This window comes from Temnothorax americanus, unplaced genomic scaffold (genome assembly GCF_048541705.1).
Source record: "Temnothorax americanus isolate GAGA-0224 unplaced genomic scaffold, ASM4854170v1 Scaffold13, whole genome shotgun sequence".
In the NCBI taxonomy this organism is placed as follows: domain Eukaryota; kingdom Metazoa; phylum Arthropoda; class Insecta; order Hymenoptera; family Formicidae; genus Temnothorax; species Temnothorax americanus.
In genome coordinates this window covers 720,140-745,370 of record NW_027509264.1, presented here as the reverse complement: position 1 = coordinate 745,370, position 25,231 = coordinate 720,140, and the positions used below count along the sequence as shown (strand labels likewise).

At 44.1% G+C, this 25,231-nt stretch overlaps 2 protein-coding genes across 4 annotated transcripts in view; one reads left to right on the top strand and one right to left on the bottom strand.

Moving 5' to 3' along the window:
* LOC143893828 (uncharacterized) overlaps nt 1-25,231 on the bottom strand; it is a 203,448-nt gene that overhangs the window by 31,318 nt on the left and 146,899 nt on the right. Inside the window, exons 1-2 of one of the 2 annotated variants that reach the window (XM_077399567.1) lie at nt 13,971-14,241; nt 12,943-13,174 (exon numbers count right to left, since the gene is read on the bottom strand). In XM_077399567.1, coding sequence (XP_077255693.1) covers nt 12,943-13,174; nt 13,971-14,046 — 308 coding nt within the window. In that variant the 5' untranslated portion in view covers nt 14,047-14,241. Of the gene's footprint in view, nt 1-12,942; nt 13,175-13,970; nt 14,242-25,231 lie in introns of those variants that run through there. The other variant, XM_077399566.1, reaches the window with a different exon arrangement.
* The window catches only part of Sema2a (Semaphorin 2a), a 320,164-nt gene that overhangs the window by 242,240 nt on the left and 52,693 nt on the right, over nt 1-25,231 (top strand). The window lies entirely within an intron of this gene.

The following is a 25,231-nucleotide window of genomic DNA, read 5'->3' as shown; positions in this document are numbered from 1 at the left end:
TGAGTAAACGTACGCGTACGTGGTGCGCCTCCACGACGCCGACGACGACGACGCCGATGTCGATGCCGATGCCGATGCCGCGGCCGTAGCGCATGTGCGAAGCCTACGTATTCCGTGCCGACGGCATCGCGGTATGCATTACAGATGTAATTAAGATAACCGAGGTGAGGGCAGCTATGCACAATGTCTGATATATGCGCGGATGGGCTCGCATAAGCGCTGCCTGGAGCGTTGCGTAATCATATCCGCCACCGCGGCGAACGTGGCTATCCGCGGAAATCTTGAATACAACGCCCTGCACGATGACTTCCGCTCCGGTCGGCGATATGATTTTTTTTCCGATTTATTCGCGCCACCGTCGTTCCTGCGCAGCTCCTCCGACTGCCTCCGAGAGCTCGCGATAGCTGGCGAAGAAAAAGGCGACCGCAAGTGCTTTCCGAACTACGTTTCCTGCTTTAAACTGATAACAAGAATTCGATTTATGTTGTATTTTCATTATTTCACGCAGCAGCTAATGTTTCTGAAGTGGTATCTCAAAGCGAAATATGTATATCCATCTAAGATCGATATCTTTTCAATCATATTTACGCCGCAAATTCACGTTTCCCGAATAGATTTAAGTGGGTGGCTTGAAACCTACGTTTTCTGAAGCGTTAATAATACTTGCAACGATTTTCCAAATTAAACTGATTATCGAGTTATTCCGTGTATCCTCGATAATTAATGAAGCTACAGGAAGTGCGACCTACGCGAATTCTATTGAAAACACTGTAAATCAATCTGTGTGTGACACGGGGATGTATAATAAATCACAGTATAAATCTACTCGCAAGGTCGCATCGGATTCTGAATGAAGGTGATTCGTAGGAGTGAGAATATCAACGTGCTTATTTAGAAACCCGCGGACTTTAAATACCGACTTCCTTTTTTAAGATTGTTTTTTTATCCAGACCATTGATATTACTAATTTCGGAGAGAAAGAACCGGAAAGTATCGAAAAATTAACGAGGTACAAAACTCAGATTATAAAGTCTGTGTATATAGTTTACGATTTAATGTTTCTAATATTAGAGAATTAGGTTAATGGAAAATATATTGACAGACATGATATTCACATTTTTCTCCAATTTTAATAACCGCTAGCCCGATAAAAATTTCGCGGGGTGTTATCTTGGCTTAGTTTCATGTGGTAAGCGCGTAAGCGCCCGCGTCTGTGCGACTTGCAGGAGCCATTCCGCCACCCCTTGCGTCGCCGTAATATCGTCCCCCATTATTTTTATTAGTATCATATTTTCCAGCACCTGTGAACACCTATAACCGCGTGGCAAGATCGTCAGTAAATGGCGTACATATATAGGCGCCGATAAAACAGCATGCGCTATGGCTGACAATAAATTACTATTACTACTTTATTTATCGTTACGACGTGCATCTCCGTTGATATTATTCAGTCGAATATATTTTTTTAGCGCAAGCACGAGCAAACTAGACGCCGCCTAAGCTTACATTAACGACAATTAATTATATAGTTGATTAAAAATTTGTTTTTTTTCTTATTCCATTCTTGGAGAATTCAACTTGTATGGTTTGTAATGCGCAAATTTGTCAAATTTTTATTATTTTATAAAATTATTATTTTATTATTTATAAAGTTGATTATGACAGCGCAGAAGGGAAAATAGATACCGGAGGTTTTATATAAAAGTGATTCAATATATTACTCGACTTTACGAAATACCGTGGAAAATGAATATATCGTGATTGCATTTTAAAACGTGCACGTTAATTATATTATGCGTATTGTCGGTTTGGCGATATTATCGAATTACGATTCTAGAAGCATGGCAATTGCGGACGCATCGTCACACACGATCGACTGCAATCCCAACGCACCTGTTTCTATAGCTTTAACCCACTTACCATATCATGTACCTATTCCGCGCCATGTAAACGAATCATTTGCAGCGAAAGGCACAGTTGTATGGCTATTTAATCCACACACGATTCAGCCATCGATGCCGCGCGGTCCATTTCATTAGCAGATATATCGGAAATTAGAGCATCCATGCAAACGCAACATTATATATCTTTATTTATGCGTGTAATCGCGCTTGCGCTGCAGGTTAATGTAACACACCGATAATTAACTTCTTAAGTGAAAAGATACCTTCAGTAAAGTGGAACGCTTCTATTCATCTGTTCTTTTCGCCGTATCGGAATTATGCTCGCAAGACTTCGGGCTTTCGCGACGCGAACGATTCGTTTTGCATATTGCTCAAAGGAGTATCGGCGAACAAAATCTCATCCGTTGACCGACCAATATTCTCTGATTGAGATGCAAGAGGTTTATTCAACGTATGCAAAATAATTCGAGAAAATATCCGCGAAAAAGGACTTGAAACAACGCCAATTCCGAAACGAAATGCGGACGTGGATCGGCGACATCGTTTCATTTCGGAAGAATGCGAACGATGAGGCGCGGCGACGAGATGACGCTCTTCTGAGGTAATAAACGCGTGCAGCGTGTGGCAAATTTTCTTCTTTTTTTCAAGCAATTTGCATAATCTCGAGGTTGTCGGTGACGCTTCGCGTGCTGCGTGTCGCTCGTTAGATCAGCTTGGTAATCATACGCCGAAGCGGAGCAGCATACGGCGACAAAAGGATCACGCCGGGGCTCGCGTCCACGGCGCTACACGTGCGTAATGACCACACATGTGACTGTTACGCAGCTTCATCCTTCGTTTCTGTTTCCGGGTTCAGATCTGCCGCCGACGCATCCTCCTTTTCATTCGCGTAATTATGCAATGTTCGCACGTATATTAAATATACGCACGTGAATATACGCCCGTGAAGCCAATATCCATTAATAAACGCCGGACGCATGTCGGCTGCAATTTGCAGGCGATAAAGAGATCGTACCACTGAAATTAGTGTCTCGGCAATCGGTATTGTTTCATAGTTTGTGGGTGATGCGGATTATATTTTAGCCCGCGTCACGTCTTTTTTCCTACTTTTATGCTATAAATGATTGCCCTAGTTTTACTGTATTGAAATATGAATCTTTCCTGGTTCTATAGCTTCTTTCCTTTTGTTGTATTCTTCTGTACATGGTGTAAAATGACATCTTCACAGTGACTTTCATGGATGTCATTAACTATGTTGGAAAGCTTTCCTCTGTACGTATACCTACGCTTGAGATCGCTGTCACGTTTGCGAACCGGTCTCGACTTTTTTTTTTACAGACTGAAGAATAAACGGTGTCGTAAAAATGATGGATAGGTTTAGTTTACAATAGTGGCATTATCCGCGGCAAGCCTTTTGCGTCACACGTAGTCTATATCCACGGATAATAACGTTTAATGTTTACTTTTTGAAAATCAATACTTTTTTTCTATTACACTTACTGTCGTAGAGTGGCGTTTCTCGTCGTTTAAAAAATTATTAATAATAATTTAATAATAAAATTAAATATCCAATTAGATTCTACAAATTATTCACGTGCACGTTATATGTCGCATGAAAGATTTACTGTCGGGTTTACTGCGCATCTACGTTTTTCTCGTGTATACCGTTTCTTACAGAAATGTATTTCAATGTGCCGTAAGCACTACGCATCTGTCATCAATGACTTAATGTTGACCTAAATGCAGCGGCTTCGCAAAATTAACGTGTATCTCTTCTCTCTGAGAATAATATAGCTTCGGAGTCTGCAATGTCTCTCATCTCTCCGGCCTAGTTAGAGCGCTTCTCATCGTATATGGCCCCGGGATCATTTCGGACACCGGTATGCGCAATTATGCACTGGTACGCCGGGTAAAATCGAGCTTGTCCCGTAACCCAGTTCCACGGATATCGCGGAAAATTGTCGGAATCCCGCCACGTGCGCAGCCGTTACCGCTAAGCGAGATTCAGTTACTGCACGCTCGCGGGAAGATATACGTACGTACACGACGGATATTATTCTACGTCGAAGGTTCGTTTACTCGATACGTGTCGCGATACAGAACTAACGTTGCGCCGTATTGCGTTTATACAGCGTTAATCGCGACGCTCTAAATACACCGCAACATCGGGACTCGGGCTGTTAGTCGTCGAAATTACGCCGGGGCGTTTCTCGTGACTCGCACCGTGACTTTCCCACGTAGCTTGTTGCGTTACTCTATTTCAAAAGAGCGGAAGAGAGAGTGAGAGAACATATTGATGCGTGTTTTTTCATCCGTAGAATTCCGGGGGGGGGGAGAGAGAGAAGGTGATCGGTAAACAGCATCGACGAGCTTGCTTTTTTCAGTGGCCAGCGCGACGGCATCATTTTTTTTTATTCGAACCGACTTGTACACACGCTTCGCGCGTATCGTGTTGAATAACTTTAGATATGAAATACACTGTGTGACTATGCTTTTTTTTGTTTGTGTCCCCCATCATATTTTTCATGTTTAGTGTTACTCTTCTCGACGCGCAGTTCCATAGAGAAGTGTGGGATTACTCGGCGGCGCTGAAATATCTCAGTCCTGACGCAGGCCATTATTTTCTCATTTAAGCGTGTTACGGCGGATTCGATAATATCGTGACGATCCTGGCCCAACAAAAATAAGAAAAAACGCGGGCTCGTTTGCTCGGCGCTTGAATTCATAATAGAGACAATTATTTCCCCATTACCTTATCCACGCGATGGAAATTTCCATGTAAAAGTTTACGTAACGCAAGGGTAGCAGTAGCACAGTCTAACAGTATGAGTAAAACAGTATTGACGTAATAAAATCTAATAAACTTCCAAGTTTAGGAAGATTAAAGACTTGTCGCGTATGATGCGCCTCTGCGTCCATTTGAAGCTGTTCATCAAGCGAGAGCAGCTCTAGCGGGGTATTAATGTTACAAAGCTCAATATAATCCTCCGAAACCTGAGACCCCGATTACAGGCATCGAAGAATACGCCAGACACAGGGGCCGATTCGTGCGGGAAATAATGGACGCGAAATATCGGTTCTAACGGCGGAATTTCAATAATTCCTTCCTCTCGTATCGAGCGCATGGCAACGTACGAGTACCCTCGCTACGTTACGCCTCGTGAACTCTTCTCGTATTGTTCTCGATCACGCGGACGATAATACCATACGTCGTGATTTTATCTCGGCCTATACGTTAATCCGCCGAGGACAACGTTGCCGGTCGCGATGCGACCGAAAGAGAGAGAAAGAGAAAGAGAGGGGAAAAGAGAAAGCAAGGGGATTCGCATGAACGGTCGGACAACGAGAGTAGAGTGAGGACGAAATTCGCATATCCGCTCAAATATATTTCCCACGCACACGTAGAAAATATCGAACCATCTCCTCGTTGTTCGAGCTGCCCTAGCCGCTCCCCACGATTCGAGAGTTCCGTTTATACGGCCAGGTAAGGGAAGTAAACTTTTTTTCTGCATTTAATGCCGCAGGAATGTGGATGCAGCCAGCCATGTCTGCGTAGTGCCGTGTAACAATGCCGGTTCATTTCGACTCTTCCGTTCTGGTTGCTCGGAGTGGATCGCGAACGTCGCGTCGGAGGAAAAAAGTTATCCTGTGCGCTGCGGGGAGCGCACTTGCACAGAAGTCTAATCTATTTTAGACGCGGGATATCTTGCAAATTATAGTCACGACGTCTGGCTCATGTCAATTAAATTACATTCTATTCTAGGGCACATATTTCTGAGTGGAATTGCACCGTAGTTGTTTAGTTCATACAGGGTAATGTTGATCGGACGGCGCCGGCGCTTAACTTCATTTGAAATAAATCTGGCTGGACGCGATAACTGGTGACAGTAATGCATTCTGATATCGAGTACGACATCGTGACTTTATAATGACATACGAGATTCGATAGGATTGATCTCGAGTTTAGGCTAATCCATCCGCCGTATAGGTGGATTAGCTTAGCTAATCCACATTGGCTAATCTACATTTCGGGATCACGCGATGCGACGATCATGCGCGGAATTAAGATTTGAATTTAAATGCCAGTCGCGAATACAAGCAAGATATTCAAATTATTCACGTAAAATCCCGTGAGAACGAAAACAAAATCTTCTCGAGTTCTATAACCGCGGATATTTAACAACTGTCGGCGACGATTCGCGAGTCGTCGCGTTCGTTATCTCTAATTGACACAGGGAACGAAATGTCCCGATTGGTGAATGTGGACATGTTTATGAATATACAAAGGATGTAAATAAATGCGGATCATTACGCGAGAAATGAATGTTCCAGTTTCTCTGCGGCGATGGCGGAGATCATATTTACATTTTGCAGAATACTGTATGTTAAAATTTACACTAATAAGCACACATCAAGATAAAACTCCCAATATCCGATTCACCAATATATTATTTAATGAACTTGTGTTTTTTTTTTCCAAATAGAAAAACGCGTTGAAAACGATACATATTTGATGAATTCAATTCTTGCTTTTAGTGAATATACATAAAAAGTACTTTGCGATTGTTACGAATAAACAGAGATTATTTTCATATGTTTATAATATTGAAATTTAAGCTATCTATTTCAAATTTTTATATAGCATACGCGACTTTTATATAATAACGTAACGAGGGCAGCTTCAACGCGGTTACGTTATTCATTGCAATAAATTATTAGCATCGGTAACGAGATACCGGACATAGACTATTTCGATAACTTTTACTATCGACTTTATGATGTATCTATCATCTCATAAAAGATTAATGATTTGTGCTTTCTTAATACGATCCCAAAGTTTCGTTCCCTTTTTACTCTCTTATAAGGATTACTGTTGAAAGCGTCAGAAAAAGTGCAATAAATATAAGGTAATCTTTCGTATTTCGATGAATTTTGGAAGTAGAAGAAAAGAATTGAAGTTTGTGAACGATTCTTGAAAATTCTGCCAGTCTCTCAAAGGTGTTGTTCACACAAGTGCAATAAGACTAAATTCTATCGATTATTTAACAGAGTATTTAATATACGATATGACATATACGTATACCAAACAATTTTACTTTTCATATTCTTATGCTTCTATCTTGCGTTACTTCTTTAACGTACATTTCGATTTCTAATTATTGGATTTAACCAATGCATATTGCACCTCTCGATTTTTGTATCATAGTATTTGCAATCGGTGAATGAGAAAATCGAGATTATGTCGCTACCTCTTGCTTTACAATACCGATTTATGCGTACGTGCCACACGGGACAGATATACCAATGCGTTAAAGTAGATTAATAAACACAAGCGCATTCAAATTAAGCTCGTAATTAAACACTCGCGAGGTGTAATTGCGGTACATTTTGTTATACGAGATAGCAACACCGATGCGATACGTTTAATTTCTGTGTCAAATGTGATCATCCGTATAAAGCATGCATGAAAGATACTGTTCCATTCGAGATTTGAAATCATAGCACTTAATAAAATGTTGCGATTAAAATGTTTTTTAATTTGTCTAAAATATATCATCCATCAATTAGACCGCGTTACATTTGAGTATCTACGAGACAATCGTTATAAACTATAATTCCATCCATATTGATTAATGTTGAAAAGTTCTAAATTCATTTGCCTTTGTTTGCGTGAATGTTTTACGTGATGTAACTTGCGTTATTGATTGATAGTAATTCACTTTGATTCGACAATAGTACCTGTTTTCAGTGTGTTAATCGCGAGTGTAATATCATGCTATACATATTAATTAATCCTTGTCCGGTTGCCGCAGTAGTAGTACCCTTTGGGCCATTTACGTCATTTTCGGCCCGTAGAACATCTCGTAATTTAACGCGTTGCACTAAAGAACATCCTCACGACGTCGCAAAGTTTCGGCTTCCTTGACGTAAAACTTTGATGGAACAATTCCAAGTTTTACGCGCTATAAAAGGCAGGCCGACTACGTCATATCACGGCAGATAGGTATCGTGCCGCGATCTGGATCGCGTCATTAACGAGAAGATATCGCGTATCTCTACAAATTACATCCGGATGATTCCGAGGACGTTCAACTTCGCGTCCAATCATACCTACAGCTTGAGCAATCTAACTTTTTTTGCAGGTTTAAAAAAAAAACGAGTTTTCGTTTTAAGCGGGATTAAGGTTCTGCACAAAGTGTCACAGGCAGTTTCTATATCGCTATACAACGCGATGTATGCATGTTTCATACGTGATAAACATCTATTACGAATAAGAAAGGATTGAGATCAAGGCGCAGTGAATGTAAAGTGACGCATGACGTTGCGAAACGTGCGTCATAACGCCTATTCCCCTCAGTCAATCCCGCGGATGATGGCGAAACGTCGATGCAGATGCACAACGGCCTCGATAGGTCAAAGTACGGAAGTCCTATTAGAATTGCATGCGTACTAAGCGGCAGGTATGCCGTATGTAGTCGGGTTAATAATTCACCCGACCTATGGTTAATACTCTATATGACGTCACCTAGGAAATCGATCCGTTAAAACTTGCAGTACTCCGGGGAATGACGTCTGTTAGAACTTATGGTCTACCGCAGCAGAGGTGGAACGTTGGTTAAACGCCGCAGTTTGCCCGATCGAAGTCGTGGACTCGAAATAAAATCTCAGTCGGAAAGCAGTCCGAGCAAATCCCGAGAACAATATACTCGCGTTTGTCTGCAATTTGTGTTTATCGATTATATTAATAAAGCAAACTTGAATAACCAGCGAGCACGTTGCACGAGGGTACGGTTAGTTAATCGTACCTACAGACGAATTACCGAATGAATTTCGTGTCAATCTGATCGTATACGTTTCGTATCAAGTGTCACGAAGTTGACAGGAAAATGGGGGGGGGGGCGCATATTAAAGTAGTATCATGCGCTGTCCATCAGCGTTTTCGTGTTATCGAAGGCCCGACGATACCTAAATTAAACAGGCGAACGCCCTTTCTTTCCAGATGTCAGGTGTCACACCAGTTATGAAATCGGCGGGCTATTATTGTACAAGTATATATGATCGAAGGGACCGACGTAACGGGTTTAACTCTCTTGAATCAGATTGCTGTACATCAGTTTTAAATTAACCCTTTGACGTTAATTTGGCGATATTCATTGTTTTCCTGTTAAACTTTGTGGCTCTAATAATACATTATTGATTGCTGTTTCGCGCGCAAATCCATCCTTTGTTGCAATATATTTTACAGTATTCAGTTGTATTGTGAATAGTAAGATATACAGTATTATTTATTTTACATGTATAAATTAATGTTTGTCTGTGATTTAGCGTTTTAGCGCAAGTTTACTCGAAATAGAAATTTTATTTAAATGAGAATGTCAATTTTCAAATAATGAGAACAAGTGAAAACAACTGCTACGATATAATGCAGATAACACTTAATATAGCTTCATTCATTATAAATTTAAGACAGTTTCAATTTTTAATCATAATGCACACATGATAATAATCAGTCCCGAAGCAAATGGAATATAACATTAAATTTATATCTTATCATGCTTTATACATGTCATCGTTAAATAGAGACGTAACGACTGACATGCTGCTGCGTTAGTTTTTCTTTACGCGAGGTATTCATCGATCCGTGTAAAAAAATATATGATTTAGTAATAGCATTAAAAATGCATATGCGGATTATGCGCGACATGCAAAACACATTCGTTTCATCGTATTTCGCAGCCGGGAATGACTGCGATTTATAGTGGCGTGACTAAAACTGAAAATAAACTAGAAATATCGCGCTTTTTCCGCGCGATACATAACAGATACACCGCGTGTCGTCGGTGTACAACCCGTATATCGTTTCCATTCTCTCTCTCTCTCTCTCTCTCTCTCTCTCTCTCTCTCTTTCTTTCTCCTCGATGGGCGCGAGAGCGTTTGTACGTGCGAAAGGTAACATGCGCGAGAGATAATGAGGCTTGGGTTACAATGTTTGGCAAATAGATTGTCTGAATCGTATCGGTTTCAACGAATTGCATCGTCGAGCATCCAAAGGCCAAAAAGGTACAACGAACGGGCAAAACCGTGCGGGCGCCACGCGCGAAACAATGAAAGTACATGCAAAGACAGACTGCGCGCATCCCGGAGGAAGGAATATCCGCTCTTTCGCTCTGGCCAGAGTATATCAACTTTGCGATGAGTCGTTTTTGTATACACCGAATGTGTACTTTGTGCGCACTGTGAAAATATCGTCGATGAGCAACGGGGGTTTATTCAGTCAGATATCGCGTCGGGTAGCATCTAATGTGGGCACACACGCGCGTTACATTCAATAGAAACGTACGTCGAAGAACAGATCGTTCGATATGCCGTCCCTATATAAATGAGTCAACCTTCAACATCTCACATTACTAATCGCCACACTCATTTAACGTTCGGAATGACAGCCGTCATAATATCTTTCCTTGTCCGAAGAGGGGATGATACGAGGCGATAGCTGCCTATCAGAGTTAGGTCGCTGATCGATAAGACTCTACCGATTCCCTTGCACGATATCATCTGCGTAACATAATACACAGATAATTGCGACAGATAATAAAATCAACGTCATTATGAAGCTATAATAGAACATCTGGTTATATATAGAGAGAAAAATTGTCGTAGCTTACTTTCTGTTTAAATTTAATAGATTATACAATATATACTCTTGTGATTGCTTCATTTGTTAAATTTGCATCAACTCCATTTGTTAGAAAGTTTCCACGAGGAGATATAATCATAAAATCCGAGAGCACGTCAGTTGTCACTGGAAATCATCGATCTGACGGTGTATCTCCTGCGGGTGACGTTCACCCCTCCGTTAGAGGGTCCGAGATAAGCCATCGAGGCCAGGTTCAAAGAAAACATATTTTCCGAGGGTGCCTCGGGCTAAAAATTAATATTCTTTCCCGCGTCGCTCCCCTCAACGAACGATTCATCCGACGTCAAAGCGAACGAGAACGGCCGACGCGGCGCGGTCGAAAGTGTTTTCCAAACTGTCAACCAATTAATCTTATTAATTTGTCCCCGTGCCCGCGTCGCGCCCGCGCTTTCGCGGTGTGATTTATGAGAGGTTTAATTAAACGTTTTCGTAAAGATACTCTCGACCCGGCAGGAGCGGCGGGGTCCCGCATAAATGGTCGATTCATATTCGTCGATTTATGCTAATGCGCCGTAAAGGAAGTGCTCGGTCGCGAAAAAAAAGAAGGAGAAGGAGGCGAGAAGCGTCTCTTATAACGTAACTTCCGACGGAATTTGTATTCTCGAGAGGGCTGCGCGTCCCCTGTTCTTAAAACAGGATCGCTGATGTTGCGACCCGAATGCGACGCCACGGCATCGCGCTGACTCTCGAAATTCGACCGTGCGATTTTCCACCCCAGTCGTTTGGGAAATTACCAGGCGTGTAATTTCCCACACTCGAATTTGCACTGTCTGCCAAAAAAGGAGGATCGCGGAATGATCTCCTCGTGATTGGACTCCTTGTTTTTCCGCGCCGGAAAGAAATGATGATCGCTCGTCGCCGAAACGGCGGGTATCAATTACGCACGGCACGGCCTAATTATTCGAAATCATGCGCGCGATCGACACGCACGCAGTTAACAAGAGAGCCGATTACCCATACAAACGGTGCTGACCACAGTGCCGGGCCGGGCCGGGCAATACCGACGTCCATAACTGCGGCAGATAATTACGCGGCTCTCTTGGCAAGCCGCGCGCTCTGCTTACAAATCGATATGATTTTTTGCGGGCATCGATCAACCGAAACTGATGGCCGCCATCAATTCTGAAGGTTACTGCAGCTCGTAGCGATAAGGACTGACCGTTAATCTATCGTCTGAAAAATTGCGTGGTTATGGCAAAGTGATTGCCATCCGTATAACGAAGTTTTTTTTTCGATAATCAACAGGTAATGTCGTTAGGTTATCGTTAACTGTAGACGTAGCTTTTTTCATGCGTTTTCCCTTTCAGCTCCGCAAAAACGGCAATGTCGCTTTTATATTAGAGAACTGCGTCGTTATATTTACTTCGTTCAAAGCGTGTCGGTGTGCGTCATATTCGCCCTGTCTCCGATCGTTCCGAGAGCTTCGTCCGCTTTTTTCCGAATTTATACACAAGCCGCGCGGTGCGTGCGGAAAAAAAACGCGACGCGTTAAAATTACAGAGTCCGTGTAAACCGGCCGTGTCACCGTCCGTTTCTCGCGTTCGGCGCCGTTGGAAATATTACCGGCCGTCACTATGGAATTTGCATCTGGACGATATTGGACATTTCGACGGCGTCGGGCATGGTAAAAAATTCACGCGACCCATCAGCGCCGATCGGCCGTTACGCGTTGTTTACATTCATCACGGTAAAACATTTTCGCGATGCTGCGGGCATACCATTTTAACGGCGGGTGTTTGTGCAAGCGGCGCGCGACGCGGAACGCGCAACCCCCGGCATGGATAAAATCACGCAGGAGTAATATAGATCCGGTCGTATTTTCCGCTTAAAATATGCCTAAACAAGTATGTACACTTCATTACGCATGGCCGATGAGGTGCGACGCGAGCGGCCCTTCCGGAACTTGTGACCGCGTTTCGCAATTACCGCGCGTGCGGTAAACAAACCAATTCGTCGCGTTTGTCGCACACCGGATCCGCGGCTTTCACAAAAAATGATCCGATTATAGCGGATTTTTCCAGCCGGTAGCGATAGATCGTGAATCGGCGCGAACGATTTTATCCGCGAAACTCGTGCCGCGTCTCTCCATCCACACGTAGATTGCAACGCGCAGCTTTATTTATTTAACCAGCCCGCGCGACGGTCTAGCGCATTTTGCTCCAATTCGCGAGTATGAAATGAGCTTTGTCGTCTCTCGATGCTTCGATGCATTCTCTGGTCCGCATAACAATATCTCTAATAGCGATACATCGCACGCGTGCACGTGTACATCAGGCCCGAGATCCGACTCGCTGTACGTTGTGCTCCGCGGCAGATAAGGTTTACAACGTGATAACTGACAGGAAAGCGGAGAATGGGGTGATGTTCCTCGCGTGTGCTGGCTTTCCGATAAAGCTTCCCGATGCCGCCATTCTGTCGGCCACTCGGTAGACGAGTTGTTGCGTGATCTGTGGCTTCCTCCTCGGATCGATCTCCATGCGTATATCTTCCCGAAGTTCCCTTATTAAAGTTCCTTTAGTAACTTGGGGCACATTCCCCCTCGGCTCATCGTGTCGGTTGATTCGATCTCCTCCTGAAACGTAAAAAGGACGGGGTCACATGTGACGCAAGAATAAACCTGCTCTCTCTCGAAAATTTCATTGAATTGTCAATATGGTTAGCAAACAAATGTTCATATGATGATTCCCAGCTCGACCGAAATTAAACAAATTTTTGGTCCACGTTGTTAACTTTTTGCAATTTTATTCTTAACAATGTTACTGTCATTGCCAATTTTATTATCCACACAGATTTTATTGTTTGCACGCTTAAATGCATCCACTGATAGACACGGGCAAACGTTTTCTGTAATATTTCAGTTGTTTTTCTGTAATATTTCGGTTGTTATACTCGGCAAATCACGCGACTACATTTGATTATACGCTCGCAAATATACTGCCGCGCATGACTCGGTCGTTTCCGACGTCGGTCGAGCTCCGCGTGCGAATTAAATCAAATTGGCGTTATTCACGTGAAGTTTAACGTCATTCGATATCGACGTGTACCCTTTTATACGACGCGGCCGCGTTGACGCCTACCTCCCGAGGTAACGGCAGCCCGAAAGGAGCATACGTAGGCGATACGTCCAATGTATATGCAATTTACTCCCTTTATTTAAAGCTGTGAAAATTAGGGCGACGACCGAGATAAGGGTGACACCACGCAAACAACCGCGGCGCGTTCAACCCTTGTCAACACCTTGCTTCGGCATATAAGCGGGCACGAAAATACGAGAATACGCTCACGTTAGGGTAGACTCTACGAAGCGAATATTCGATCACTTTCTCGGTTTTCTCGTCATGAATGCGTTTTTTGTTAGTTATACTCACTTTGCGGCGATCTTTTTCTCGATCCGTGTCCCTCGTTTCTTTGCAGTTTCTTCGCAACTGGAATTACAATGGTCATAATCTCGGTCTTGGTCTTATATATATATATTCCCACCAAACACACGACGATTCTCGCGGTCTGATTGTCCTTAGATTTGTACCAGCACGTGGCGGGCGTTGTTGGCGCGAGTCGCGAAAAGCCGTGCAAAGACTGCACGAGCGCAATAATTCGCCGGGTTATTGCGGGGCTTGCCGCGGAAACGACCTACATTTAAAAAAGAAACTGTCGGCCGGATTGCTTTCCGTCTGCAATGCGAGCCGGTAATACGTTTCTAATGTGCACGTTGGTCCGTAAATCGATAAATAATTTTTACCGCGCCGGTATAGCCTTCGTTTCGCTCGCAACGTCGTAAATCGTTGCACGGAAATAGGCCGGATTTATTTATCATCGCTTCGCTTGTACTCGGTGTTTGTTATTTCATACGTTTTTTTCCCCTCCAGTACTTTTAGTATCACGGTAGACTGTCGTTCAAGTGGAATTTCCTACTTCCGAACATATATGTAATAAAATCTCTTAATTGTCCGTTATGCAATATTGGTATGTCGCAGATCTGGGTTAATGCCGTCTTCTTCGTGATTGTAATAAAATTAACGTAGTACTTGTTTAGACAGAGAAATTAATATTTTGTTTCGCCCGTGATAATTAACAAAGAATGATTTATTTCGGCCTGACTGGCCACCTTTATTAAACATTAAATAGTCACGACGTTTCGACCATGGGTTGTGGTACTTATTACAATGTGTAAATTACGTATATAGAACGCTATTTTCTTATAGCAGTCAATATCGGCAAGCCAACGAAACTTGATGAATGCGCCAATGCGGACGTACACACGTGTCTAAACGATGAATACGAGGCACTTATGCCACCATCCGGGCCGAAATCCGTTTCATTGCGTTTTCGTCCTGCTGCGTGGAAGATAGACGACGAGGGGTGATTTGCCGAAGGAGCAGTTGCTCCGTGAAGGGGGCGAGTACACACTCGAGAGTGAGCTTCGTGCCGAAGGATGCGTGCTCTCGGGCTTACATTGCGCTGCGAATGTTGGCGTGCCCTGGCACGTGCTGAGCCCGATATTCTGTTTGGCAGAATAGTGAACCCGAAGTTCACTCTCTTCTTTCGTGGGATACGTGCGTGTTGTTGGCGTGCGATACGCGCGTCACGTGTTTCCTAGTAGTTTATTCAAGCATACAATATTTTTCACGTAATATTAAATTTCCATGATAAGGACCGAATGTTACATCGAATAGATACGGTATTATTACAATATTATTACAATAAAATTATTTCGATTTTCTTGGCTCGTCTACGAGTCAACGAGCAATTTGAACTCTGCCATTTATCCCGGCCAATTAAATCCTCCAATACTTTAACGATTAATTATGTTCAATACCTTGCGTGGATACCTAAATATATTCGCGCTACTTGCAACATACGCATATACCCTCTGTTTATTCGGCCGATGAGTACACGAGACGAGCGACGGCAGTGGCGTTGTATCGCAAATTACTGTTATCTGCGCGAGAACGAAGCGTCAGCAGCGTCGAAAGCGTCGTCAACGTCAGCGATGGCATCGTTGACGACCGGCGCGGCGGCGTCGCGATCCTCTCCGGCAAGCGTCGGGGCGCAAGCTTGGCTCGGGCCGAGCCGATAAAAGCCGAAAAGCCGTAAGCACGTCGTAAACCGGCCGCATTTCACCGCGGCGTCCCAGCGCATTAGCCACTATCTCTCTTTTTAATTAAAATTAATGCCTCATTACTTGCGACTCTAAGGCTCGTATTTATAATCGCGTTTCCACTGTGAAACTCAGAATTAGTTTTGAGACATAATATGGTTCAACAGACTTCTTAAAAAGTCTTTAAGATTTCAACAGAAATCTCAAGAGTCAATATAACATTCGTAACATATTCGCTATATGCTTGTGATTCAAGTAAAACACTCAAACGATTGTTTTCATATCAATTCTGAGTTCTATTTCTCGCGGTTGAACAATTAATCGATCCTTGAGAAAGAATCATATGTGTAAACGTCTTAATAGTTTTTGAATCTTGTATTCAAATGTTAAACTGGAAAAAATTGCTTGTCTTACTTAAATGTATTATAAAGACATGAAAAAAATTGCGTTTAAATATCATTTATAATATTTTACAATAAAAGTCATCAACGGTGTGCGAGTTAAATTAAGAGCAAGTGTGTTGTATTGTTAAATATTGTTTCACGATGATATATGCATCGAGCTAAAAACACGTTTATGTGTGCTAACGAAGATGGGGAGAAACAAAATAATCAATTATTTTCTTTTATATTTTTTACGTCGTCGCGTCGGAACGAACAACGCGATAATTGAACATTTATACAGATTTAATTTTAGATTTCGTATTCTTTCGCGATTGTCTTTCCTTTGTACGATTGAGCAGGAAATTTAAAGAACCAATTGTACTTTGATAGCACTGGCAATCTCGTGTAAAACGGTATCTTTTTAATTCAACAACAGAGACGAGACTCGACTCGACCCGACCATTAAGAAGTGTTGATCGAGGATTACGCGCGTTACACGCGCGACAAACGCATACGTAGATACTACCGTCGCATTTTGGGGATTCTACTAAGCACGTTAACGGGCCGAATTTATGCATCTCGAGTAGTCGACGCGCCATTGTCGTGTAACTAATGGAAATTTAAGTCCCGCCCGTAAATTCAACGGCGACTCCTCACTGGCATGCGTGTCACGTATCACTTACCAACGAACCCTATGTAAACGCGCCTGTTTACGATATTATACCCTAATGCAAGCGAAAGCTCTTATCCTATCCGTTCCCCCCTCCCCTCCCCGCGCCTACATACGTTGATGCCCTAGCATCGAATATATTATCGTAACTGCTAAATATTTTTCTTTCCTTCTCTGTTTCAGGTGAGCTTACAAGCCCGGATGACCCAGTGAATATTGCGCGCGGTTATTACCGTACGTATGATGCATCCGCGTTAATTAGTAACAGACGATCAGCGCAACCGACTATTAATTTCACTTAATCGTGCATTTAACTAATTTCTCTCATTCATATCAGGACAAACACATGATTCGGAATTAGACCATAATTTTGCCGGTAATACCAAAATTGCGCATCTCTTTTCGATTATCGTTCTATATCGTAACGAGATCGCACGCTGCATTAAACCGTCCTAGTTTGCACCAAAATTACTTTTTATATATAGATATGTGTGTGCGAGTTATTTTACGCTCTTTTAAATTGAGGTCACGAAGACAAAGAAAAACGAGCGACGACTCGTTTACGTCAACCGCAGTGATGAGATACGTCATTGTATGTCACACCGCGAGAGTATTAAGGAGCCGAAAAAAATATATGTATAATGTATCGTCTCAATGTAATAAATGTATGGGACGTTGTGCGCCTCTTTTTCGGCCAAGTGCGCGCAAAAAGAGAAGCCGTCGACAACTACAGATAGCAGGTGCATTAGTTCAAGTCGTACATACAGGTCCCCAAGAGAAATCATAAGGCCTTACCCTCGCCCTTCGTAATGTCGCGGTGCTCTGCGAGCGGCGAGGGCGAGTGCCTCTAATAAATCCTAATACCAAAACCCGTCCCCCAACCCCTATTACTCATATCCTCCGCTTAGGCGTGTGGTGCACACTCCTGCGCGCGAGTCGCCTTTGGTTTTTGAAATCCTAACTGGGGTTACGTTTCATTAAACGCCGCCCGGCCTCCTTGTCGTGCCAGCTCGTAGTAACATTTAGGTAATTATTTTACGACCGCAGTTAGATATCGAGCGTTTCGATCGCCACGTCATTGTCTTGATAATAGCACTAGGGAAAGAGTGTCGAGATTATTTTCTCGAATAAAGTTATAATCACGTGTCCTATTTTTGGTCCATTTGTGCGGTCAATTTTCAATGGCAAGAGTTAATCGATTATTGATAGTCTTGGTTATGGAGAACTCCGTATATCCGTAGATATATCTTCCGTTTATATATATATTCTCAAACAGATATAGCACATCCTGAAATAACTGCATCCGGATTATCGACATTACGTTAGGAGCGTCATATATTTGGAATAAATTATTCCCGCGCATTGTTGGGTAACGTACCGCGGTTCCTGTGTATCGATAACGAGCCAATTAGCGTATTGTTACCGCTTCTATAACGCGCGGCGCAATCTGCAAATCGCGATATCGGTTAAAAGGCATTCGCGCGTACACTTACTCGCGAATGGTTTCGCGTTTTGATGTCGTCATTGTTCGAACGTGCTAGATTTGCATTTTTCCCCCTTTCCATAATTGATATAGAGAAACGTAACGATAAATTCCCTAATGAGTTCCCTAATTAATCTTTGTGTCACTTCATTGTTACGATCGACGGATCAACTATCGCGCGATGTATCACGTCGGTCAATTAATTTCGAGAAGCGTATCTCTCCCTATTGTTCTCTTTTTCTACTCGGTTATATCACATGGTAAATGAGATAATTGCACGAAGGGGAGGCACTCTTCGGCTCTTCCTGCGCCGCCGTCGATTTCCTACGGCGGGGTTGAACCGCAGCGGCCGTACCTTCCGTATCCTGCGTCTAACGATTGTGATTCGCGATCCTCGGGCAGGTTGGCGTGATTGGCGACAATTACGCGGCATCGTTTCTTATACGCCTCTACCCTCCGTCCAATTATTCATTCCTTGCCGAAGTGAACTTTAAATCGCGGCCGGTTTCGGCAGACACGGCCTGCCTCCGCGCCCGCTCCCATCGCGCGTCCCTCGTTTTCTTCCAAGTCGGACTATTATTTACGACTACAGGCCCGGCTGCCGGCTATGGTTCGTGGTTTATCGTCTATATTGGCCGGCAGCCTCGTTTCGCACGCCATTCGTTAAATCAGACGGGGAACAGGTAGCGCGGCCATTATTGGCTTCTCCCGTGCTGTTCGACTTAACGCGTCGTGCATCGGCGATAAAACCACTCTGGATCATGGCGACGTGTTTGGATTGTAATCGAACGTTTGTTGCGAAACGTGGAAAATATATTGGCTAGACGGCAAATGCGATTTTCGCTCGAGCACACATACGATATTCCTTGGATTAAATCGCGGGAGAAAGGAGCGAACGCTCGCTTACATGGCAAGACTATAAACTGCGCTGTAAAATAGTTTAATTAAGAATCTACCGTGCGCAAATACAAAAAGTCCAATTTTCCATGCTGTTCTTGTACAAGCGGCGGCATCCATGCCGCCGAATTATATATTTTCGCAATGCAAACAAGCGATATATCGAGTACCGGGCCACGATCTCTCTCTCCACCTCCCTCTCGACCACCCTTCGTTTCACGTTTCTCGTTTATCCACCGAGTCTCCGGGCCACGACGACAATTTACATAGTCACCGGCGGCGCCGTTTTACATTCCCCTTTTACTTCGCCGGGGCAAATTTTCGGACGGGTGAAATTTCACGGGCGAATATCCGCGCGGAACGAGGAGGTAGGGGCATTCTCGCGCGTGTACCCGGTCGTGTCACGACCCTCAAAATCGCTTCGCGGGAACGCACGGTTATCCTCGAAAAATTTACACGTACGCGACCGGCCAATTTTAGCGTCCGGTCAGGTATCGGTCTTCGACTTGCGTAACTCGTCCTGCCGGGAGGTGGACCCCGGTCGTCGACGGCTATTTACATACGAGGATGGAGGCGGCGGTGGAAGGCGGCAGCAGGCTTTAATGCCCATGCATCATGCATATTCAAAGCTCCGGCGTGGTACAGCTGTACGCGGAAGCTAAATCCCAACGCGCGTCTCCGGATGGCTCCCCTCCTTCCTTCTCTCTCGCTCTCTCCGCTCTCGCTGTCCTCCTCCCGTCCCCGTTGTCCGGATTGAGCGTGTTCTCTCGTTCTTCCCTGATGTATCCTCCGTCTCCGTCGCGCAGATCTCTCTTATTGAAAATCAAAATTCAGGCGCGAATTAGTTGGGTAAGATCCGGAGGGACCGCAATTGTTCTCGTGCGGGCACACGCGCGCGCACGTGCACACTCGGAAGTATAATTACTTCGGAATGTAATGTGGTTCGCGTTTCACGCGGTTCAAGTTTCGCGCCTGAGAACAATTGAACTTCGAGGACCCGCCGGCGATGCGATAATTCCGAACTTCCGGCGCATATTCCTAAGAAACCGGGGTTTCCACGATCGCCTTCGATCGATCGATAACGCAACGATATTCCCAAGGGAGGATTTATCGTGGCGCAGTGCGCTGTACAGCGTCCCGCTGACTTCCGGCGATAACAAATTGCGTGGATTTAATTGTTGATATTTATCTCGGGAATTAGCACGTTTGCGAAAATATTTTCCCCGTCGTTTTTGTATAGATAAATGTTGTGACATACGCGGCGAGAGCGGCGATATCAATTTTTACCTCTATGAGCGCGTTCAGTGAAATATGAACGTAATCCTTAACATATTATGTTTGAAAAAAGAGGGAAGAAATACACACGAGAGTTTTTTGTTACCGCGACAATTAGACTTGGAAATTAATGTAAATAAGTATTCATTATGCTCTCTAAATGCAGAGAGCGAACTCAGAGACGGAAACGTTGTCGGTCTCTCCTAGCTCGCAGAGGCAGCACGAACGACAAATCCCGTGATCGAACTTCCGAACTGCTCGTGCATGAAAACAGGTTTGTCCGAGCCGGTGTGTTCGTTCTCACGGACACGCAAAGTACTTACATCCACGCGGAGAGTAAAACGGGACATTGCACGGCGCAAAAACCCGAGAACCTCATCCCTTCCCTCCCGCCGATCCGTTCGTGAGAGCCAAACGTAGCGGAGGTCTCCGCGAAACAGGCGGCCCGTGAACGAACTGCAAGGGTGTAAATCTGAAAGTTGGCTAACTGTCTGCTCTCCCGGGCCGGAGAGAACCAGCTTTTGCTCCCTCTCCTCCTTCTGTTCAATGCCGTTTGCCCCCGGAGGCGTCGCAACTATGTTCTCCGATGTTGTTGCGGGAGGCAAGAAGGAGCGACGGAGGGAAGAAGAAGATCGGTTGGGAGAAATTGGGGAAAGAAAGACGACGGGACGATACGGCACGGGGAAATTGGAAATTTTTATTGCCGCTTCGTTTCCATTTTACGCCGAATCACGCGACCGTGGCCGGTTTCACTCAACGCACCTTAACGCGATTCACCACCGGGACGTCATTACGGATTGATACTTTAAACGGCGCGGGGGCGGTGAAAAATAACAATCGCGAATCGAGTGGGCGCGTTTTAACGAAGGCGATTATAGGGAAGAAACTAAATATATCAGGTTTACATTTCGCATGTAACGGAATTGGAGTCATTTGAGTGTTCCATTGGTATCGTGGGTACGTAAAATGAGCGATGATAAAATAGATGAGCAGTTATTCTAAAGAACGTTCCGTTGATTAAAATAATGTTTTGCTCGTGCGAATAGGTAAACGATAAATTTTCAACGTTATACCGTAACGAAAACCAATAATCGCGACCGCAATAGAGGACGAATCCAGTTATGACAAATGCCCGGCGGTAGATGTGTCGCGACGGCTGTCGTTCGATGATAGATGCCGTGTCGGATCAAAGCACCTTTCATCATCTCGCGTCGATGTTACCATCGCCCTTTAATTTAACGACGAAAGTCTAATGTACTTATCACCCTCGCTGAATAAGCGCGAACGCTCCTCGACGTCAAAGAAACGTAAGCGGCTTATTTATTTCGACGTTTGATAAATACCGGCAATTAAGCTTAGAGTACATCGGAGGCGCGCGGGGAGCGAGGGACGGGTGAGAAGGTGAAGCGGAGGATGAGCGAGAAAGCAAAGAAACGCCGGAGATCGTCCATGTTCGCGTGAAGCATTCGCGGGACACTCGAGAGCGACGAAGGAGGAAATCGCAGGAAAGAGCGGGAGAACCGGACGAATGAGAGAGAGGAGCGAACGGCCCTCTTATCTGCGAGTTCCAATATACCGAGAGCAGTCCCCAGTTTCCCGTTCGCGCGAGGGCCTTGGCGTTTCTGCCGTCTTAATGCAATAAATGATCTCATTCCCGTGATAACTGCCTTGATATATCGCGCGCGCGGAGGGTCCAATTTTCTCTGGTTGTGCGTTGGCGGCATCTAAGATGGAGAGGGGAAGAGAGAGGTACCCCGGCGAAGAGTGACGGAGGAAGAAAGTTTTTTTTCCGTCTGTGAACAGCGGTCGAGAGATCAGCACGACTTGACCGATAAGACCGCGATATCTCTTTTTGTTATATCGTTGGTGCTTCGCAACATGTGCAAAGTTGTCGATATATTTACGACTCGGATCGGATCATTACATAAAATTTCGTCGCGGATCACGTACGGGCATCTCCTCTCTCTACCCTCGTTCCCGTCGACGTACTAACGAGTTCTTTTACGCGAAAAGTATCGCATAACTGCTCTTCGCACCCTCTTCAACGTATTTCACGCGACGGCCGGCCATATACACACCGCTGTTAAATCTTCCTCCATTCCACCAAGTCGACCTTTGTCTCTTATTGGACTTTTCACTCGTTTTCGGCGAGGGAAACAAGCTGCTCCGCGCTCCCGCCGAAGTTCGCGTCGAAATCAGCGGACCGGTCGAGTCGAGTCGTGCAAGGCCGTATATCAGATGGAGAACGTGGGTAGGTGGGTAGATACGCTGGTCTGGGACGAGGTTTAACGGCTCCCTCTAGGGCTGCCAGTTACCACGGTCCGATGCCTACCCTCTCGACCTGTCCGTCCCGGAATAAAGATGGCCGAGGGGGTTGCAGAGGAGCATCCGCGGAGTTATTCTCGTGGGGCTCCAAAAGGGTACGTATACACTCGTAACGTACGCGCACGGAGACAGGCAAAGGGCGTTGCGCATCCACCCTCCATCGCCGGACTCGATGAGATGTAAATCGCGCGGTGGAAGAAAATAATTTGATACGATCTGTGAGATATGGAGGAAGTGTATTTCGTAATTTAGTCCATTTATAGACGTGCTTTGCTCGCCCTGGAAATCACGATTCAATTTGATTTCGTTGCCGCGCGGCTGACTTTCTTCTGTGTCACCTATCGTCATTTACGCATGGAAAAATAAGTAGTTAACTTGTTACAATTAATGAGATAATCTGACACGCGGCACCAAAGAATGCTTTCAATTTGCTAAGAATATGTATATACCCTGTCAGATGTCGATATTTTCGTGCATACGAGTATATTAATTCTATTATTATTCTTCGACGGTAATTATTATTGTTCTGTCGCGTTTTGAGAGTGCGATACATTACTCTAGTTAATGTCAGATTTATCGGGGAATTAGCGTGCCCCCGTCAACTATAATCCATCAAGTAGGTTCGCAGTGGCCGACGCGACGCAACAATCTCACGACACGCTTCTTTTATGTTTCAATAACATACCACCGAGACATATATATACGCACAGTCTTCATCGTAAAATAGTGTAAATATAATAGAACGGCATGATGTAGGTGATCTAGGCTCTTGCAACTTTACCCGTAAACTCGATAAAACGTTTGGGCAAACTGCTTAAAATTCTTTAACATCATACTTTCTTGTCTCGCGCGCAATAAATCAAGATAATTATTCCATAAGAAATCCTGAACTACAATATAGCCATTATTATTATATCATGTTCTCGCGAATCGTTGTATTTCTATAGTTTACGATACATTCATTATAAGAATTGCGTGCCATGTGACGTAATTAATCAAGCGACTTTAGCTTATGGGCTGGCGCAAAGAAAAATCTTACTTATTTGCCCTCTCTCGTAATCATTAATCGAAGCGACCTTATATAAGGATGTATAAGTCAGTGAATTAAAATCGTTATATCTCAGCAACCGTTTAGTGGATTTGTTTCTACTTTTTTGTAGCACATCAGGAAGACTAAAAGAATGTTCTTACAAATTTTTATCCACTTGGTAGCGCTTTGAAAATTATGTTCTATACATCTAAGACTGTACCGATGATACGTCCTTAAAAAACGCGTTATTAGCATCGATAATTTCGGGTGCAGGGGAGGGGAGGAAGCGCATCGTAAATTCTCAATTGAGCGAGTTGAGTGGATGATCGATGATCTTTCGACAGCGCGGCGCGGTGCCGCGGTGGGCCAATAGGAAATTTCGAGGCCGGTTAGATAACGGATAATCTCGTGATATATCGGTTAGCGATATTAAAAGCCGAAAAGGGCATGCATATTGAGGGCGCTGCTTACGTATTATCAGATTGGTGCTGGCAGGCGCCGGCGGGGAATCTTGACGCGCGATGTAAACCTGTCAGAGCTTGATGGATCACACCGCCGCTGGAAAAAAGGCTACGTGGGCGAACGAGCCTTTTTCACCGCCTTCCGATTCAGCGGCGCGCGGGACTGATTTGAATTTAATAGGGGGTTAAATTACTGTGTGTTTATTCGTTTCGCACTTACACGCCTTGTAGATCCGTCGTGAGGAATGCGCGTTGCAAAAATCGGTCGCGCGCGGCCACGTTTCGAGCAACAGGGTTTATAACTATATGTAACAGGCTCGGGTTTTGCCCCTCGGTTCGACCGAATACTTTTCTGGTGCGGAACAATTGCTTCGCGTTTCGTGTTTCGCTCGGTCATCAATACAGAAGGCTTCAATATATACTGTGGAAAGCAGCAGTTCCCGAACCAAGTTTCAAAAGTTTTGATCTCACAGAACTCACACGCGCGCGCGCCCGTGCGATGGTTTCCGCGAAGCTATATTATTGAAACCTTCGATTTCTAAACAAGAGTAAAATACTTCGGGTCCGAAGCAGAATCGAAGCTATTGTACGATTACAAATCCTAAGAATACGGAGGCTGGTTACGAATCGTGAGCAAAGCAAAGGATTGTTCGATGTTCTATATTCTATATTTTTTGTAAGAAAAAAATCATTCGATATACGGAATTTTTCTTGTAACGCTGTATAATCATCATAACTTTTGTTAATTTCTGTAAAACCATCTTAAAAACGATATCGTCGTATTTACGCGACGTATCGTATATTGATATTGATATTGATATTGATTGACGTATATTTCCACGCTTTCGGCGATATTCTTCCTTGAATCGTTTTTATTTGTCAATATAGTCACTGTAATCATTTTTAACTACATAAATGATTCTCGTATTGAATTTGATGATTTTTTATATCTTCTCAGACGAATGTCTTGTCAGTTATTTTCCCAGCTGTAGCTTTCATCCCGCTCG